General features: G+C 37.9%; 1 protein-coding gene across 7 annotated transcripts in view; it reads right to left on the bottom strand.

The window, feature by feature from the left end:
- Positions 1-970: 970 nt before the first annotated feature.
- The window catches only part of tspan11 (tetraspanin 11), a 32,460-nt gene continuing 19,942 nt past the window's right edge, over positions 971-13,488 (bottom strand). Inside the window, exons 7-9 of one of the 7 annotated variants that reach the window (XR_005130789.1) lie at positions 13,372-13,458; positions 9,667-9,800; positions 971-4,317 (exon numbers count right to left, since the gene is read on the bottom strand). Coding sequence is in view for 4 of the 7 variants with exons in the window: in XM_017712215.2 (XP_017567704.1) it covers positions 9,723-9,800; positions 13,372-13,458 (165 nt within the window). In the remaining 3 variants the exon portion in view is untranslated. Of the gene's footprint in view, positions 4,318-6,340; positions 6,443-9,666; positions 9,801-13,371; positions 13,459-13,488 lie in introns of those variants that run through there. The other 6 variants (XR_005130792.1, XM_017712215.2, XM_037541752.1 and 3 more) reach the window with 6 other exon arrangements.

The following is a 13,488-nucleotide window of genomic DNA, read 5'->3' as shown; positions in this document are numbered from 1 at the left end:
CCAGTCCACTGAAAGCATGTTTCTAGGAAAAGGCCTACAATGTGACACCAACCATATTCAAAACCACAAACTATTACACGTATTACACTATATACACGTGAATGGGAGTTAAAAGGTTCTGCATAATGATTTAGATGTAAATAAAGTAATTCAGGATGGTTTGACGTGAAAAGCTCCATTCTAGGGAAACATATCAACTCAGAATTGTTCAGAATTGTGGTGGTTATAGGAACCAGACGTCTGAAGAGTTTAAAACTATTACATGTAACAATAATGAATCCGCTGCCTGATGCCTGGGACACTTATGACAGTTTTGAGATTTGGCCTAACATGTATGCGCTTCTTTAAAGCCTTTCATAGTGGAGAGGTATATGAAGAGCATTCTAACATAAAAGAATATTACTATTGTTTTGCTATGAACTCAGAACATATCAGTAGGTGTACTGTTTGTTGTTGATGGTAAATAAAATGCCTATGTTTGTGCTGTAAACACTGTGATGTCTGATTCCTATCTCTACCATTATAAACAAATTCAAGGCTTTAAAAACACAGCTGCGCGCACACACACACACACACACATTTTAGGCCAACAATCTCAAAACTATCCCCTGCAATGCATCAGGCAAGATATTCACAATAATTCAGTAGTTTTAAACTACCTTTGAACAATTCTAAGTAGGCATGTTTTACTACAATGCACCATTTCACATCAAACCACTCAGATTGACTTTTTCACATCTCAGTGACTGAACTATGCAGAAATTCAGAGAAATTGGTGGAATTTCCCTTTAATATTATTATATGTTTTTCCCTATTGTCTTGTATGAACAAACATGCATGCATTTAAATCAATGCACCTTTTGACCCTAGAAGCTGGTAATCAATTTGTGTTTGTCTCCCCCTGTTGGCCAAAGTGTGCCTACACCCCTTTAGTCTACAGGAATGAGACTAAATGAAAGTCACACAGTACTTAGGTATTCCTTATATTTACCCAAAACATACATTTTACTTCCAGTATCAAAAATGCATATATATATATATATATTCAATATAGCACATGCGTTTGCAGCATCTGCATAAAGCAGGTCTACTATTCCCTTCCAAACAAGCACACATGTCTTAAGGCATTTAGGCAACAGATGTAGCACGCATTCAGACGGAGAAAAAAAATAAAAAATGCATGTCATATAATGCATATGCTAGTACCCAACTGAAATACTCTATGCACCCAGTCATGAATTATAAATGAGATGAAGTGCAGATCTACATCTTAAACTGTAATTAATGCTACCATTTATATCAGATTACACAGTATACCCAATACTACAGAGGTCTGGTTGTCCAAGCATGCTTCAGTTACATGTAGAACATAAAAACGCAGTGCATACAGGCCAAATTAAATGTAATAGCCCGAAAATTCATCTGCTTACAGCAGAAGGCAAAAGTGGCATTGAGAATGAGTTTCAGTTGGACTGGGTTGCTGTGGTAACCTCAGGATGAGCTGGCAGAAAATATTTGCATTTAATCTCTGGCCATGGTGCATATTTTCTCCTTATCAGGATTTTATACAAGAATTCAACAATTCAATCTAAATGGAAGGAGTTTAACACCTACAGTACGAAGATCTCGCATCTTTAACACCTCCGCGCCTTTGTAGCTGTAACAGGCCTAATAATATCGACAGCAGTGGTCTATTAAAGGCCTCTCTGACAGATAAGGAAAGTGTACTCTGCAGGTTAATGCATCAACATAGCACAGCGTGGATTCAATTGACATGACTGAGAGATGTGAATTAGAACATAATTAGAACATAAAGGTAATTAGAACATAATAAAGGTGTACCAACAGAACATACACTGCACAAAACCATAGAACAAGACATGAGAAAGCCAGTAAGAACCAGGATCAGGACACAGATTTTAAAGATCGGCATGGTACCTTGTGATGATGCCAAAGCATGAAATGAGACTGAAAGTGGGAGTTCTGTGATGTGTCTATAGAACAGTACTCATTAGAATGAATTCATTCATTATAGCCAGTGATTGACAAAAAGTCTAATTTACAATTACAGTAAATTTTTCTCTCACTCTAAAATTAGTTTACACCATGTGAACCTCTGGTTAGTCAGACAGGAATTCAATTATGGTGTGTAATATACAAATCAGCTCATATACAATAAGCAATCACCTGTGCTGTTCCTGTTCCAGCTCTGTTCAAAAGATCACAATGTTGCATGCCATTATTCACTTTCTTAACTTTGCTCTACACCAAATAAGAGAAATCAGCCCCCTGTAGTCATGGCGGTTATGGACAACGTGCATTAAAATGCTATGCATTGTAGCAAGACAGTGAATGAACCAAACGAGCTCTTTGTTTTCTTAGCTTGGGCCGTTCAAAGCTACTAAATTTAACTTAAGAGGTGGGACATTTTCTACATTATGGGTGCTGGGGCACCACCCTAGAGGATACCACCAGCAGGAAGAATTGATATACCTTACTTCAAAATATATATATATATAAATATATATTCAGCTAAATATTTAAGTTTTTGTTTGAAGCATGTCTGTAAAAACCAGTCAGTGGGTCAAAAAATGAATGCCAGTCAATAAATCATATTTACGACTAGAATCTCACTATCTGTCTCTATTTGTGCTGCACCAATGTGCTAGGTATCGCAAACTTTCCATCAGATTCAGTGTAGCTGCCTTAAGCTGGAGAAAACACCCTTGGCCAACTGAGTGACCACTGCCAGGCAAAATGAACCCACTGCTTTAAAATGACTGGCTATATTTTCTTTGATCAAAAGCTTCAGGCTCCAGAGTTAGTAAACACATAACATTTAAACAGTAGTCATACAGACAGTGGTCATAATTCATGTTTTACAGGGCAAAGATTAGTTTTACTGAGTATCACCAAAGGGTTTTCATAATGATATGCTATAGTTAACGACCAGATGTAAATGGGGTCTCAGTGTGTTGAAGTTTGATTCTGAAATGAATGACATCCCATCAATCAGCATCATACAAACTACAAGTCTACATCACATTGTTGCCTCAAGCAGCATTGAGTTTTTGAGTAATTTCAAAATGACTCACATATGTGGTTTCTGTCACTGTATGACATACTGTTGTCTATAAAAATGAATGGACAGCCTTCAGGCTTCAAGATATCTGCGACTGCAGGTTTTAGCTATGGTGCACGTTGTCCATTACTGGAGATAACAGCATGTCATACAGTGTCAGAAAGAACATCAGCAAGTCTGTTTGAGATTACTTAACATGGCACAGCTTGAGACAGGTGAGATAAGTTAGGGATGTAGTTTGCATGGTTGTGAAGTGATGAGCTGCTAAATTGCCAAGTTTGCATTACTTGTTAGGTACATTAGCTTTACAGCCCTAGAGAAAAACTAAAGAAGCAAACATCTTGTTTTTGCCAACAAACATTTGGAGTAAAAGGTATAGCTATATTACACTTTTTTGCCAAACTGACTCATTAATCAGTGAGTAGTGCTCTGCAGACACATATTAGGGCACTTTTGTCTGAATCCAGGGTGTTTTTGAAATGCATTATGGGACAGAAGCTGCTCTTGCAGTATCTCAGTAGTCGTTTCTCAGTGGAAAATGTGAGTGTGCACTGTACACAGCTGCTTCCCTTACAACAAAACCACATTTAGAGAGATTATTACAAGTTTCTTGTGAAACTACTGATGTGAAAATACTTGAATACATTTTAAAAAGTATGTCTATTACTTTTTTTTTTTTTAAGAAAATACCACAGTGAATTTTTCTAACAGATATACTACATTGGTCCAGTTCTTGTGCCCAGTTGACATCTAGTAGCATAAAGATTACATGTCTTAAAACTGCTACCAACATAGACACAGAGTTAAATAAGCATCCATAGTATAGCTTACAGAGCCACTGAATAAAAATAGACTTCATATTTTTTTGAAAATTAATTTGGGCCAAATCGAGACTAGAAAGCCTCCTTCATGTGTAAATCGGTTAGTTCCGCTACATCCTTGCTGAGACTCCCACATTATAAAAAGTTGGCCATAAACATTTTCATGATGTGTCTTCACCCACCAGACTGAAATAGAAAGCCAAGGTGTTAAAAGAAGGGAGAGGATCTCGCCATTTCAGTCTGTTCTGGAGCAGAGGGCACATTCATGCAGTTTAGGCATTGAAAAGAAAAAGGAAAGGCTGTGCAGGCTGGCAGCAGGCAGTTGGGGTGACCCGTAACCGTCGTGCGGATCGCTCAGTACGGGTCTAGCTTTATCTGTCTGTGCAGGCAGCAGGTAAACACCATCCCACATATCTGAAAAAAACACATACACAGTGAAACATTGCATATGCTTATAGAAAGTATTAAAAAAAGTTTACTTAAAAGTAAAACTACAAATTAACCCCTTAAATCTTAAGGGCTGGTGTGTGGGCCCATACTTCAAACTTTCATAACTACACAAATTAAAAAAAACAGTTTCATGCTAGTCCTAGTTATGGAATAATTAGTAGCTGAACAATTATTCTTAATGTGAAAAAAAATCTGATTGAAAAAAATGATTTAGCAAAATGCCCAATTTTCCACTTTCCTCACATGTAGTTGATTAGACATGTCTGGGGTCCAAATTTTGCTTCTTTAGTTTAGTGTTTAAGCTACAAGGCAGTGTTGCTAATAAACACTGAAAGTCAATAGTCACCCAAATCTTCTCCGTGTGAATACATCCTCAAAGCTCTTCTCAACTCTCTCAAATCACATCCAGGTCTTTATAAAGGTTACGCTGACTTTTTGGTGTGGTTTAGAAACAAAGATTCACAATGAAGCTAAATTCAATTTACACAACTCCCCTTCATGTGGAACATGTTTGTGATTCCTGTTGTTTCTAAGACTAGACAGCACATAAGTAGAAACAACAGAGATGGTGAATGTACTCCGTAATGTCCATATGCCTACATGACATGCATGCACGCAAAGAGTCAGAATTTGGGACACATGACTAAAGTGGCTGTCTGCTGCCTATAGATACCATCTGCTACCCTATAGAAAATAGCGTACAGTGAAATTTTATTCCTTTTTATAGTTCCGTTTTTTAAACTGGGATGGCAAGTCTGCCTGACTGGATGCGGTTTGAACAGGTTAAGAAAAGTTTTGGTATGTATTTACAGAAAACATCTGGGTGACTATTGACTGGTTAGTAATGTTAATCATAACGGCAATGCTAAAATAAACATGTCTTGCTAATCAGCTACATCTGGGGTAAGAGGGAAATTGTGTAATAATTTATTGACCCATTCCTTTAATCGTAGCACTCATTATTCAATAACTAACTAAATTATCCAGATGAAACTGCTTGGAGTTAAAGGGGTTAATAACAACCACACTTATCACAGAAGCCCATAGGTGAATCTTACAAGTAGAGAATTTTGAAAACTGCCTGTGTGCATCACATTAAAATAGTACAACTTCATTGACGTCATTCTGTGAAATACATATACAAATACCATGACATATGATGTGTATTCATCTATGGGCCTATGGAGAACTTGAGGTAAGTGGCTGGATGAAAGGTTTAGGGCGTACAAAAACTTAAATAGGGGGAAAAATGTGAAAACAGAACAGCAACCACAACAAACCGATTCAGTTCAGCAAACATTTTTTATGGAAAAACAATGAGTAATGCTAAAAAAAAAATCAAAAATGCTTGATGTTAGCTGTGCATCTCAAAAGCAAAAGAGTGGTAGTCCTTAAACAGTACAAACTGGTTACATGTGCATGTCTGCAGTTACAGAAGCTCTCCTGATGGAAGCTTGTGATGAGGAGACTGAGCAGCATACGGTTACTATGGGAACCGAGGCGTAAAGCAGCCGTTATGGCAGTAGTGTTGTAATTGGGTCAATTAGCGTGTGTGGGAGTCTGTGTCTGCGAGTATGTGTGCATGTGTATGTGCGTGTAAGCGCTTGTGGATCTGTTAAGAAGATAAATAATCTAGGTGTAAACATTAATTTACAGACTTTAAACCACAGCTCTTTTTGTAGCATTCTCAGAGTGCTTGTGGACAGATCCACAAACGCAGTCTTAAGATTGGCACAGAAGAAGCTGGAAGATGTTAGGACACTTGCACAGTTCATCAGAAAAGAAAAACAGTGACTTTTCCCTAAAAACAGCAGAAATGCACCCTAGCTCTATGAGCCTTATAGCAAAATATCAAAAGGCTCAATAGGCACATAAACAGAGCGACACTTAGAAAAAGTTTAGAGCAAAAGACAGACCAAAAGAACTGTCAATGGTTTCTAAAAGGTCTGTATCTATATCACAGAGAGGGAGAGAAAAGTAACTTGGGCTTTTTTGAGAGCCGGGCAGGCTTCGTGCAGGCTGTAGCTGCGTCCCGGGGGAGTATTTAGTGGGCGATCATTTCTATAAAAATGATGGAGCTCCCTCCTACCTGGAAAACACAGACATAGAACAGACCAGAAAGAGGAGAAATCTGGAAACAAACCCACTGAAATCCAGACAGAAATATACTCTATATATGCTCTACGCCGCACAGTGCTAGGCAAAGCCTATATGTATAATGTCACAAGCATAAAGCATCTATCTGTTGCTGCACAATGTTTCAGCCACTCTCTATCACGTCCATCAGTGACAGGGACCACCACTGGCCACATATTATCAAGGACTTGGACCATTTTTAGCACAGCAGTGATGAAGACAAGTTAGCAGTATACAACTGGATGTCAAACTGATATGAGTGTGTCAGGCACAGCAGGATTTCTTCAAGTTTATAAACACCTGGCACAGGTAAAGTTCAAAAACATCAGGCCAACAGTGGCTGTGGCCAGGAACTAGGCCAAAGAATGACATGTACCTCATTAGTAAACCTGTATGTGTAGAGTTACAGGCTATAGTTCATTTAGTTGATAATTAAGTTGAAACTGTCTGAAAAACATACACTAGCGCAACTCTGCAGTGCTGAAAATGGTACAACTCAAAATAATATCTGTTCAGTAGTGGTCCTACACTGTCAACAAGTGGAAATGGACCAAAATAAATTTCAAGTTATTTCTTTTAATCTTTCAAATAGGAATTATCCCCACTACCTGTATGTTACACTGCTGACAAATCAAATACACTTTTAACTATAAAGAAAAGATAGACAACACATCCTTTCAGAAAAAAAATGATTTAAAATGACCAATTTAAAGTGTTTTGCTCAAAATTTTGCCTTGCATTGTGAGGGTTGACAAATTGTCCAGTAACAGATAGCTGGTCTTTTGTGATCATAAAATTGTAGCTGATGATTAACTGACATATAAATAATTGTGATTAAAATGTGTCTTTTTTATTCATTGTATTTGAATATTAAAGTACAAGCCTTAGGGGTCCATCCATCAAGCTCGAGCTCAAGTAAACAAACAAAATAAAGTTGTTAAATAAACACCTTTAAAGGTGTTATTGCACCAGAGGTTTAGTTCTTTTGTTTACATTTGCCTCAAGCCAGCCGATAAAAATATAGAACTGCCAGAACTGTCAACGTGCATAAAATGTGAAATTGTAGAACTATCTGCTTAAATAACTGCCTGTAGTGTACAGCAAAGTGTGCCTGTATGGTAAGTGCTTGTGATAAACTGGCCAATGACTGTAGGTAGAAGGTAAACTGGGAACTCAGTGCATTATGTCTTTATCCACAAACAGTTGGCCAGAAGAACAAGGCACTCCTGGAAACAGTTAGTGAAGGAACTGTCAGAGCTCAGATCCCAGATCTAGAACAATAAACAAGATCTCCTCTCCTGTCTGTGAGTCAAAGAGGCTTTGGTCAGTCATGTGACTCCTTCTTTTCTCCATTTTACAGACTGAAGAGGAAAATTACTGGCCTTACTTCACCCACAGAAGCTAAGGTGGCAAATAATGAATGAAAGCCAGCAGAGGCTAGTGACTTAAATGCTGTCATGTCCTTGCAAGCCATGCATTTCTGAATAAGGTGTTTCTTTTAGTGAAAAAAGCGGTGTGCATTAAATCAGAGGGGCCTTCAAGAACATATCTGTCAAAGAACTCCTGAGTCTCAGCCTTGAGTCAGGGCTTTTCGAAGGAAACAGAAGAGCAGACATATGAGACAGAACTATAAATTGGCTGAAAATTCATCAGGCTATGCCTCACGGGACAGAAGTGAAAGATTTAAAGGTGAGACAACACTATATAATTTACAGACATAAATGGGATATATGGGACCATCATCTGACCTGCATCATTTTTCACAGGTTGCACTGCACAACAGAACATTAGATACCTAGAAGGTGCTGTTACAGTATCAAACTGTAGGGCTAAAAGAGGTAATTAACATTAAAATAGATTTTTTGAGGTACATGCATATTCATATACATGCTCATTAGCAAGTGATTTCTCTACTATAACCATATACTGTCTAAAAAAAAATTCCTTTTGCTTGGAAAACCAGGTTTTCTCTGCCGCAATACTATTTTGCTACATCTGCAGCACCAATCTGATGTAACTGAGGACAGTTGGTCTTGTATTTCATACACAGCACTTTGCAAAAGTCAAAGTCCATCCTTCATTTAAAACAGCCACTAAGTAGCCGTCATTCTTTTTCAGCCTCAGGAAAAAAATAGAAACATATATTTATCAGAAAATCACACAAAAGCCTCAAGCTAATTATAACCATGAATTGTTCAGTATTTATTGGATATTATTTATCCATTCTTTTCAATAGACTCACTTTCAGTTTTTTAAAGAAACCTGCATGAGAAATGTCACTTTCCATTATTTAGGGTTTAATCTGGGGACTATGGAGTATTGTTATGATTGGCCCCTCCCAGTCCTGTCCATGTGCTCATGTTGTTTTGATCTTCCACGTGCATTTGTTGTGTTTATATTCCCAGTCCAGCCCCCTTGTTTTGTCACTCCGCCCCTGATTGTTTCCACCAGTCTTCCACCTGTCCCTTGCCATCCTTGAACTATTTAAGCCCTGTTTTTGCCCCGTGTTTTCATTGGTCTTTGTTTGATTGTGTTGGATGTATTGTTTTCTGTGTTCTAATCTGTTTCACTGTTTGTTATGTCTGTTCCCCGATCTGTTCGAGTTGGCTCCTTGACTATGAACCTTCTCGACCCTGATTTTGGATTTACCCATAATAAATCTTGTTTTTCCACGCATATGCGTCCATCTCATCACTGCTCCGCATTACAAGTATGTTTTGCTAATTTTGTGGGGCTAATCTGCGGCAAGTGCATATATTTACTCTCATCAAACACTACATCCTACATCCAAATATTTGCCATCCACTCCTGACTGCACATTTTTCTGAAATGCTGAGAGGGTGGAGACCAGTAGAAACCAGGGAAGTAGTACACTTTAGGAGCATCTATGAAACTAGGTGTTGTTTTCAAACAAGAAACAGTAAGTTTCCTTATAACACTACATATGTTCTCTGATTTCAACTGCATTAAGGTGTGTTAAAGCCATGCAACATTGGTCAGTGTACTGCCTGAGCTTAATGGCTTGCAAGCAGGCATTCTGCTTTCCTGCATTTGCATTCTGAAAGCACAGCCATGATGACGTGATTACAACATGCTGCAATACCATGCACTGCACACGCACACACACTCACACACACACACACACACACACACACACACACACACACACACACGTACAATGCAGACCTTGTCCCCTCTTGGCTGTTCAGGAGCCAAATAGTGGCACTAGTCAATCAAACGTCAGAGAAGTCTTCTTCCTCTTCTTTATAAAGCAGATAAATAAAGCATGCAGTCAGCAGTGCTCCCGCTAACTACACACACATACACACACACACACACACACACACAACCCAACCACCACATAAACACACAGACACAGATAGAGAGAGACAGACAGACAGTATGAGAACAAGAAACTGGACAACACTAAGACGTTATATCAACATCTAGAAGACTTTAAGACCAACCATAATATATTCCTCAGCTGTAAAAAAGTTGGGATAGTATGTGTAATACAAATAAAAACAGAAGGCAGTGATTTGTAAATCTATTTTGACCTGTACTTGATCAAAAACAATACAAAACAAGATATACAATGTTTTACATTATCAACTTGACTGTTGCTATGAAAAACGTTCCAAAAAAGGTGAGACTGGGCAATTTAAGATTTTTTAGACAAGATCTTTTGGGCATTCATGTTCATTTCCATATGACAGGGCCTAGATACATTCTGCATGTGTGACAACAGCATTGCTGTGTAATCAGAGTGTGTGGGTACTGCAGTCCAGACCTCTTTCCCATTGAGACACATCTCCCACGTGGAGGGCAAAAATATCAATGAAGACCTTGTATGGTTGCATAGCTGAAGACTTGTATAACAGAGGAATTGCAAAAAAAAATCTGCTAGCAAAACTGGTGTTTTTTGGCATGTTTTAGTCTTTAATATAATATGAAAATGTCTGTCACCCTTTACATTGTGTGTTTATTTCATGCTAAATGGACCAAAAGAAATGGCCCAAAACTACTTGCAAAAAAGTCTGGTTCTACTGCATTAAGGTATGTGTATATTGTTGCTGTCAGAACAAAACACTGTATCTCCAAAATGATAAACTTGCAGGACAAGGGGAAAACATACTTTACTTTTAATGCACGTCAATAGAATATTAGAATAGAATATATGGAATAATTATGGGCCATTTTTTCTTTTGGTCCATTATATAACCACATAATGTAAAAGGTGACTGACATTTTCCAATTATACCAAATCTAAAAAATGCAAAAAAATCAACTGAAATAAATATTATATATATATATATATATATATATATATATATTATATACACACACACTCATTATTAGCATTTCACATACTGTCCCAACTTTTCTGGAAATGAATTTTGTTCCTAAGAAGTCATTCATGACAATTTATTCTTTAACCTACAAGAAAGACAAAGGAAAAATATGTTGTACACATACAAAAACACACAGAGATTAAACAAGACAGACACATCTACACAGAAAACTGACAGATTAATAATACAACTGTAGACATAAAAACCCATAATGTTTAGTATAAACCTAAACATCCAAGATTAACTAGCAAAGCCTGTGCATGCCTGTTATCCCAGTTTTACTGAAATGAATCACCGAATGCGTTTGACCTCGGTGGAGCAGTACTTGTGTTTTATTAGCATAATAATGGCAGATCACTGAAGAGCATCAATTTAATTAGTGCACTCTCTCGGGAGGTGCTTTTGCCCACTTGGAGGCTTTTTACTGTAAAATCATTTCACTAATTCGCTGAAGGCTTTATTTTTAGCCCACTATTAGCTGCCAAACCCCACGTTTCCACGGTGACTTGATCATGTGATTTATTTTCGCTGTGAACTGAAGGACCTGGACAGTGGAAGTGTAGTTAGGCATGCAAGTTATACTCAGGCTAATTACTACATCCTTATTCACACAAACGTGTGCAGCAGCGGTGGCCTAGAAACTGCATAATGTTAAGACACCTAACAGACTGAAAAGAGCTTGATAAGTAGGTAGCCCTCCTCAACCCATACTCTTAAAAAAAAGAAAAAGTTCTTGGCTCTTGGACATGCGGTTCTAGGAAGAAGCTTTAACTGGTAGTTAATCTTTACACTATGTGGATGTTCTTTAAAGGGTTTCTTCTTCACATTCACACAACTCATTTACAAAAACAGCTCTTTGAAGAACTATCTATCAACGGTTCTTTGTGGAACCAGAATTGGTTCTTTTATGGCAGGGGTGTCAAATTCAATCAGTTAAAGTGCCACATTGAAAATTCTCTTTAAATCTGTGGGCCATAGAAAAAATACTTTTATTTCATTTTTATTTAATATTGCGCTATAACCTGAACTGCCTATTGTTTATTTGCAAAAACTAATACTCAAAATGTAAATGTCCCCAGGTGCTCTGTGTTTTAAAACCTACCCATTTGCTTGAACTAGACACCTGGCATCCTTCTTTTGCAAGTTCTTTAAGACTTGGGCTCAGTTTCTGAGAGGCTGAGCTGACATTAGGTGTTTATATTGGTTGAACTGCAGCTGAACTGTATTTGGTGATATGACTGGTGTGGAATTGCGCAGTATTGTGTAGAATTGAGGTGTCCCATAGCCTCTTGGTGGGGTAGGAGAGACAGTGCACATTACATTGCAGTGCATGCTGGGGACTGTAGTGCAGGGCACAGTGAAATGGGCCAATATTAATAGAAAATTAAAATACTTTTGTGGGCTAGACAGGATTGTGTGGTGAGCTTGATCTGGCCCACAGACCTTGTGTTTGAGGCATGGGTTTTATCGCATTGCTACAAAGAAGCCTTTCTGGTGTCTCTACATTTTAATGAAAGATTTATCACGATCAGAATGATTAGCAGGATAATCAGTCCTTGTTCTGAACGTAGATGAATGTAACAGATTTTATGATGGAGCATTTGTATTGGTGCCTTCATCATGAAATTTCCATACAATGTAAAGAGCAGCTGCTCTGCACAAATGATGCAGAAAAATAAAAACTACAAAAATTGAGAGACTTGTTTTCAGACAGCAACAACATAAAATAAAATTTGTGTGTTTTATATAACTTATTCAGTTCTTCTTACTGTTAGGAACTAAAGGGAACCAAAGCTGCCATGTCCTCCCCAGACTCTGCAAATTTACAACCTAAAGATCTGGTTATGAGGGCTGCATCTCTCAATGCAGCTCAGAAAGAGATCAATGCAGGATCTGAATGAGCATCACCTTTCACTGGAGTTTATTCACAGCAAACAAATCAATAGCACTCCCAAAGAGTATACGGGGCCTAAACCTGCACTTAGCTGTGAGCTCTGTCTCTCTCACTGTAATAGGAAGTCCATAATGGAGGACCAGGGCAAAAATAGTCCCCCATTTCACACTGACCCACAGACATATGTAACAATCTATTCTGAAAAGAATTTAAAAGCATCAAACCAAATCAACAGGCCTTGCTGTCATGATCTGAACTGCTCTAGAAGCTTAATTTAGGATCATGATTCATAATAAGAGTTATAAATAACAAAGTACACATTCATTATCATTGTACCAGGCTGGGTCTAAAAAAAAAAATCCACTTTTCCTCTTCAGTGTAACCACATAAAATCAAAAGAGCCCCTCTTTATGCTTTTTAAATCCATTAGCATTAGCACACACACACACACACACAAAGCTAACAAAACCTCATAAGTGGCCATAAATGTGTGTATATGTATGTACATCACTTTGGTGTAATGTAATATCACTTTATCTGTATAATGTGTACCTGTAAAACCTCCAGGCCAAAAAGCTCTTTTAAAACTATTAGCATTAGTACATCAAAAACAGATGTGAACGAGCAAAGGAATACCTGTAGACAGGCCACACCGATCCCCACAGCTCCAATGATGAGCAGGTGGTCAGCCAGGAAGTGCTCCAGCTTAGTGATGCAGCCTCCCTATAAGAGACAACTTCATTTTAACCTGCA

Source organism: Pygocentrus nattereri, chromosome 1 (assembly GCF_015220715.1).
Source record: "Pygocentrus nattereri isolate fPygNat1 chromosome 1, fPygNat1.pri, whole genome shotgun sequence".
Classification (NCBI taxonomy): domain Eukaryota; kingdom Metazoa; phylum Chordata; class Actinopteri; order Characiformes; family Serrasalmidae; genus Pygocentrus; species Pygocentrus nattereri.
This window is presented reverse-complemented; position numbering and strand designations above follow the sequence as displayed.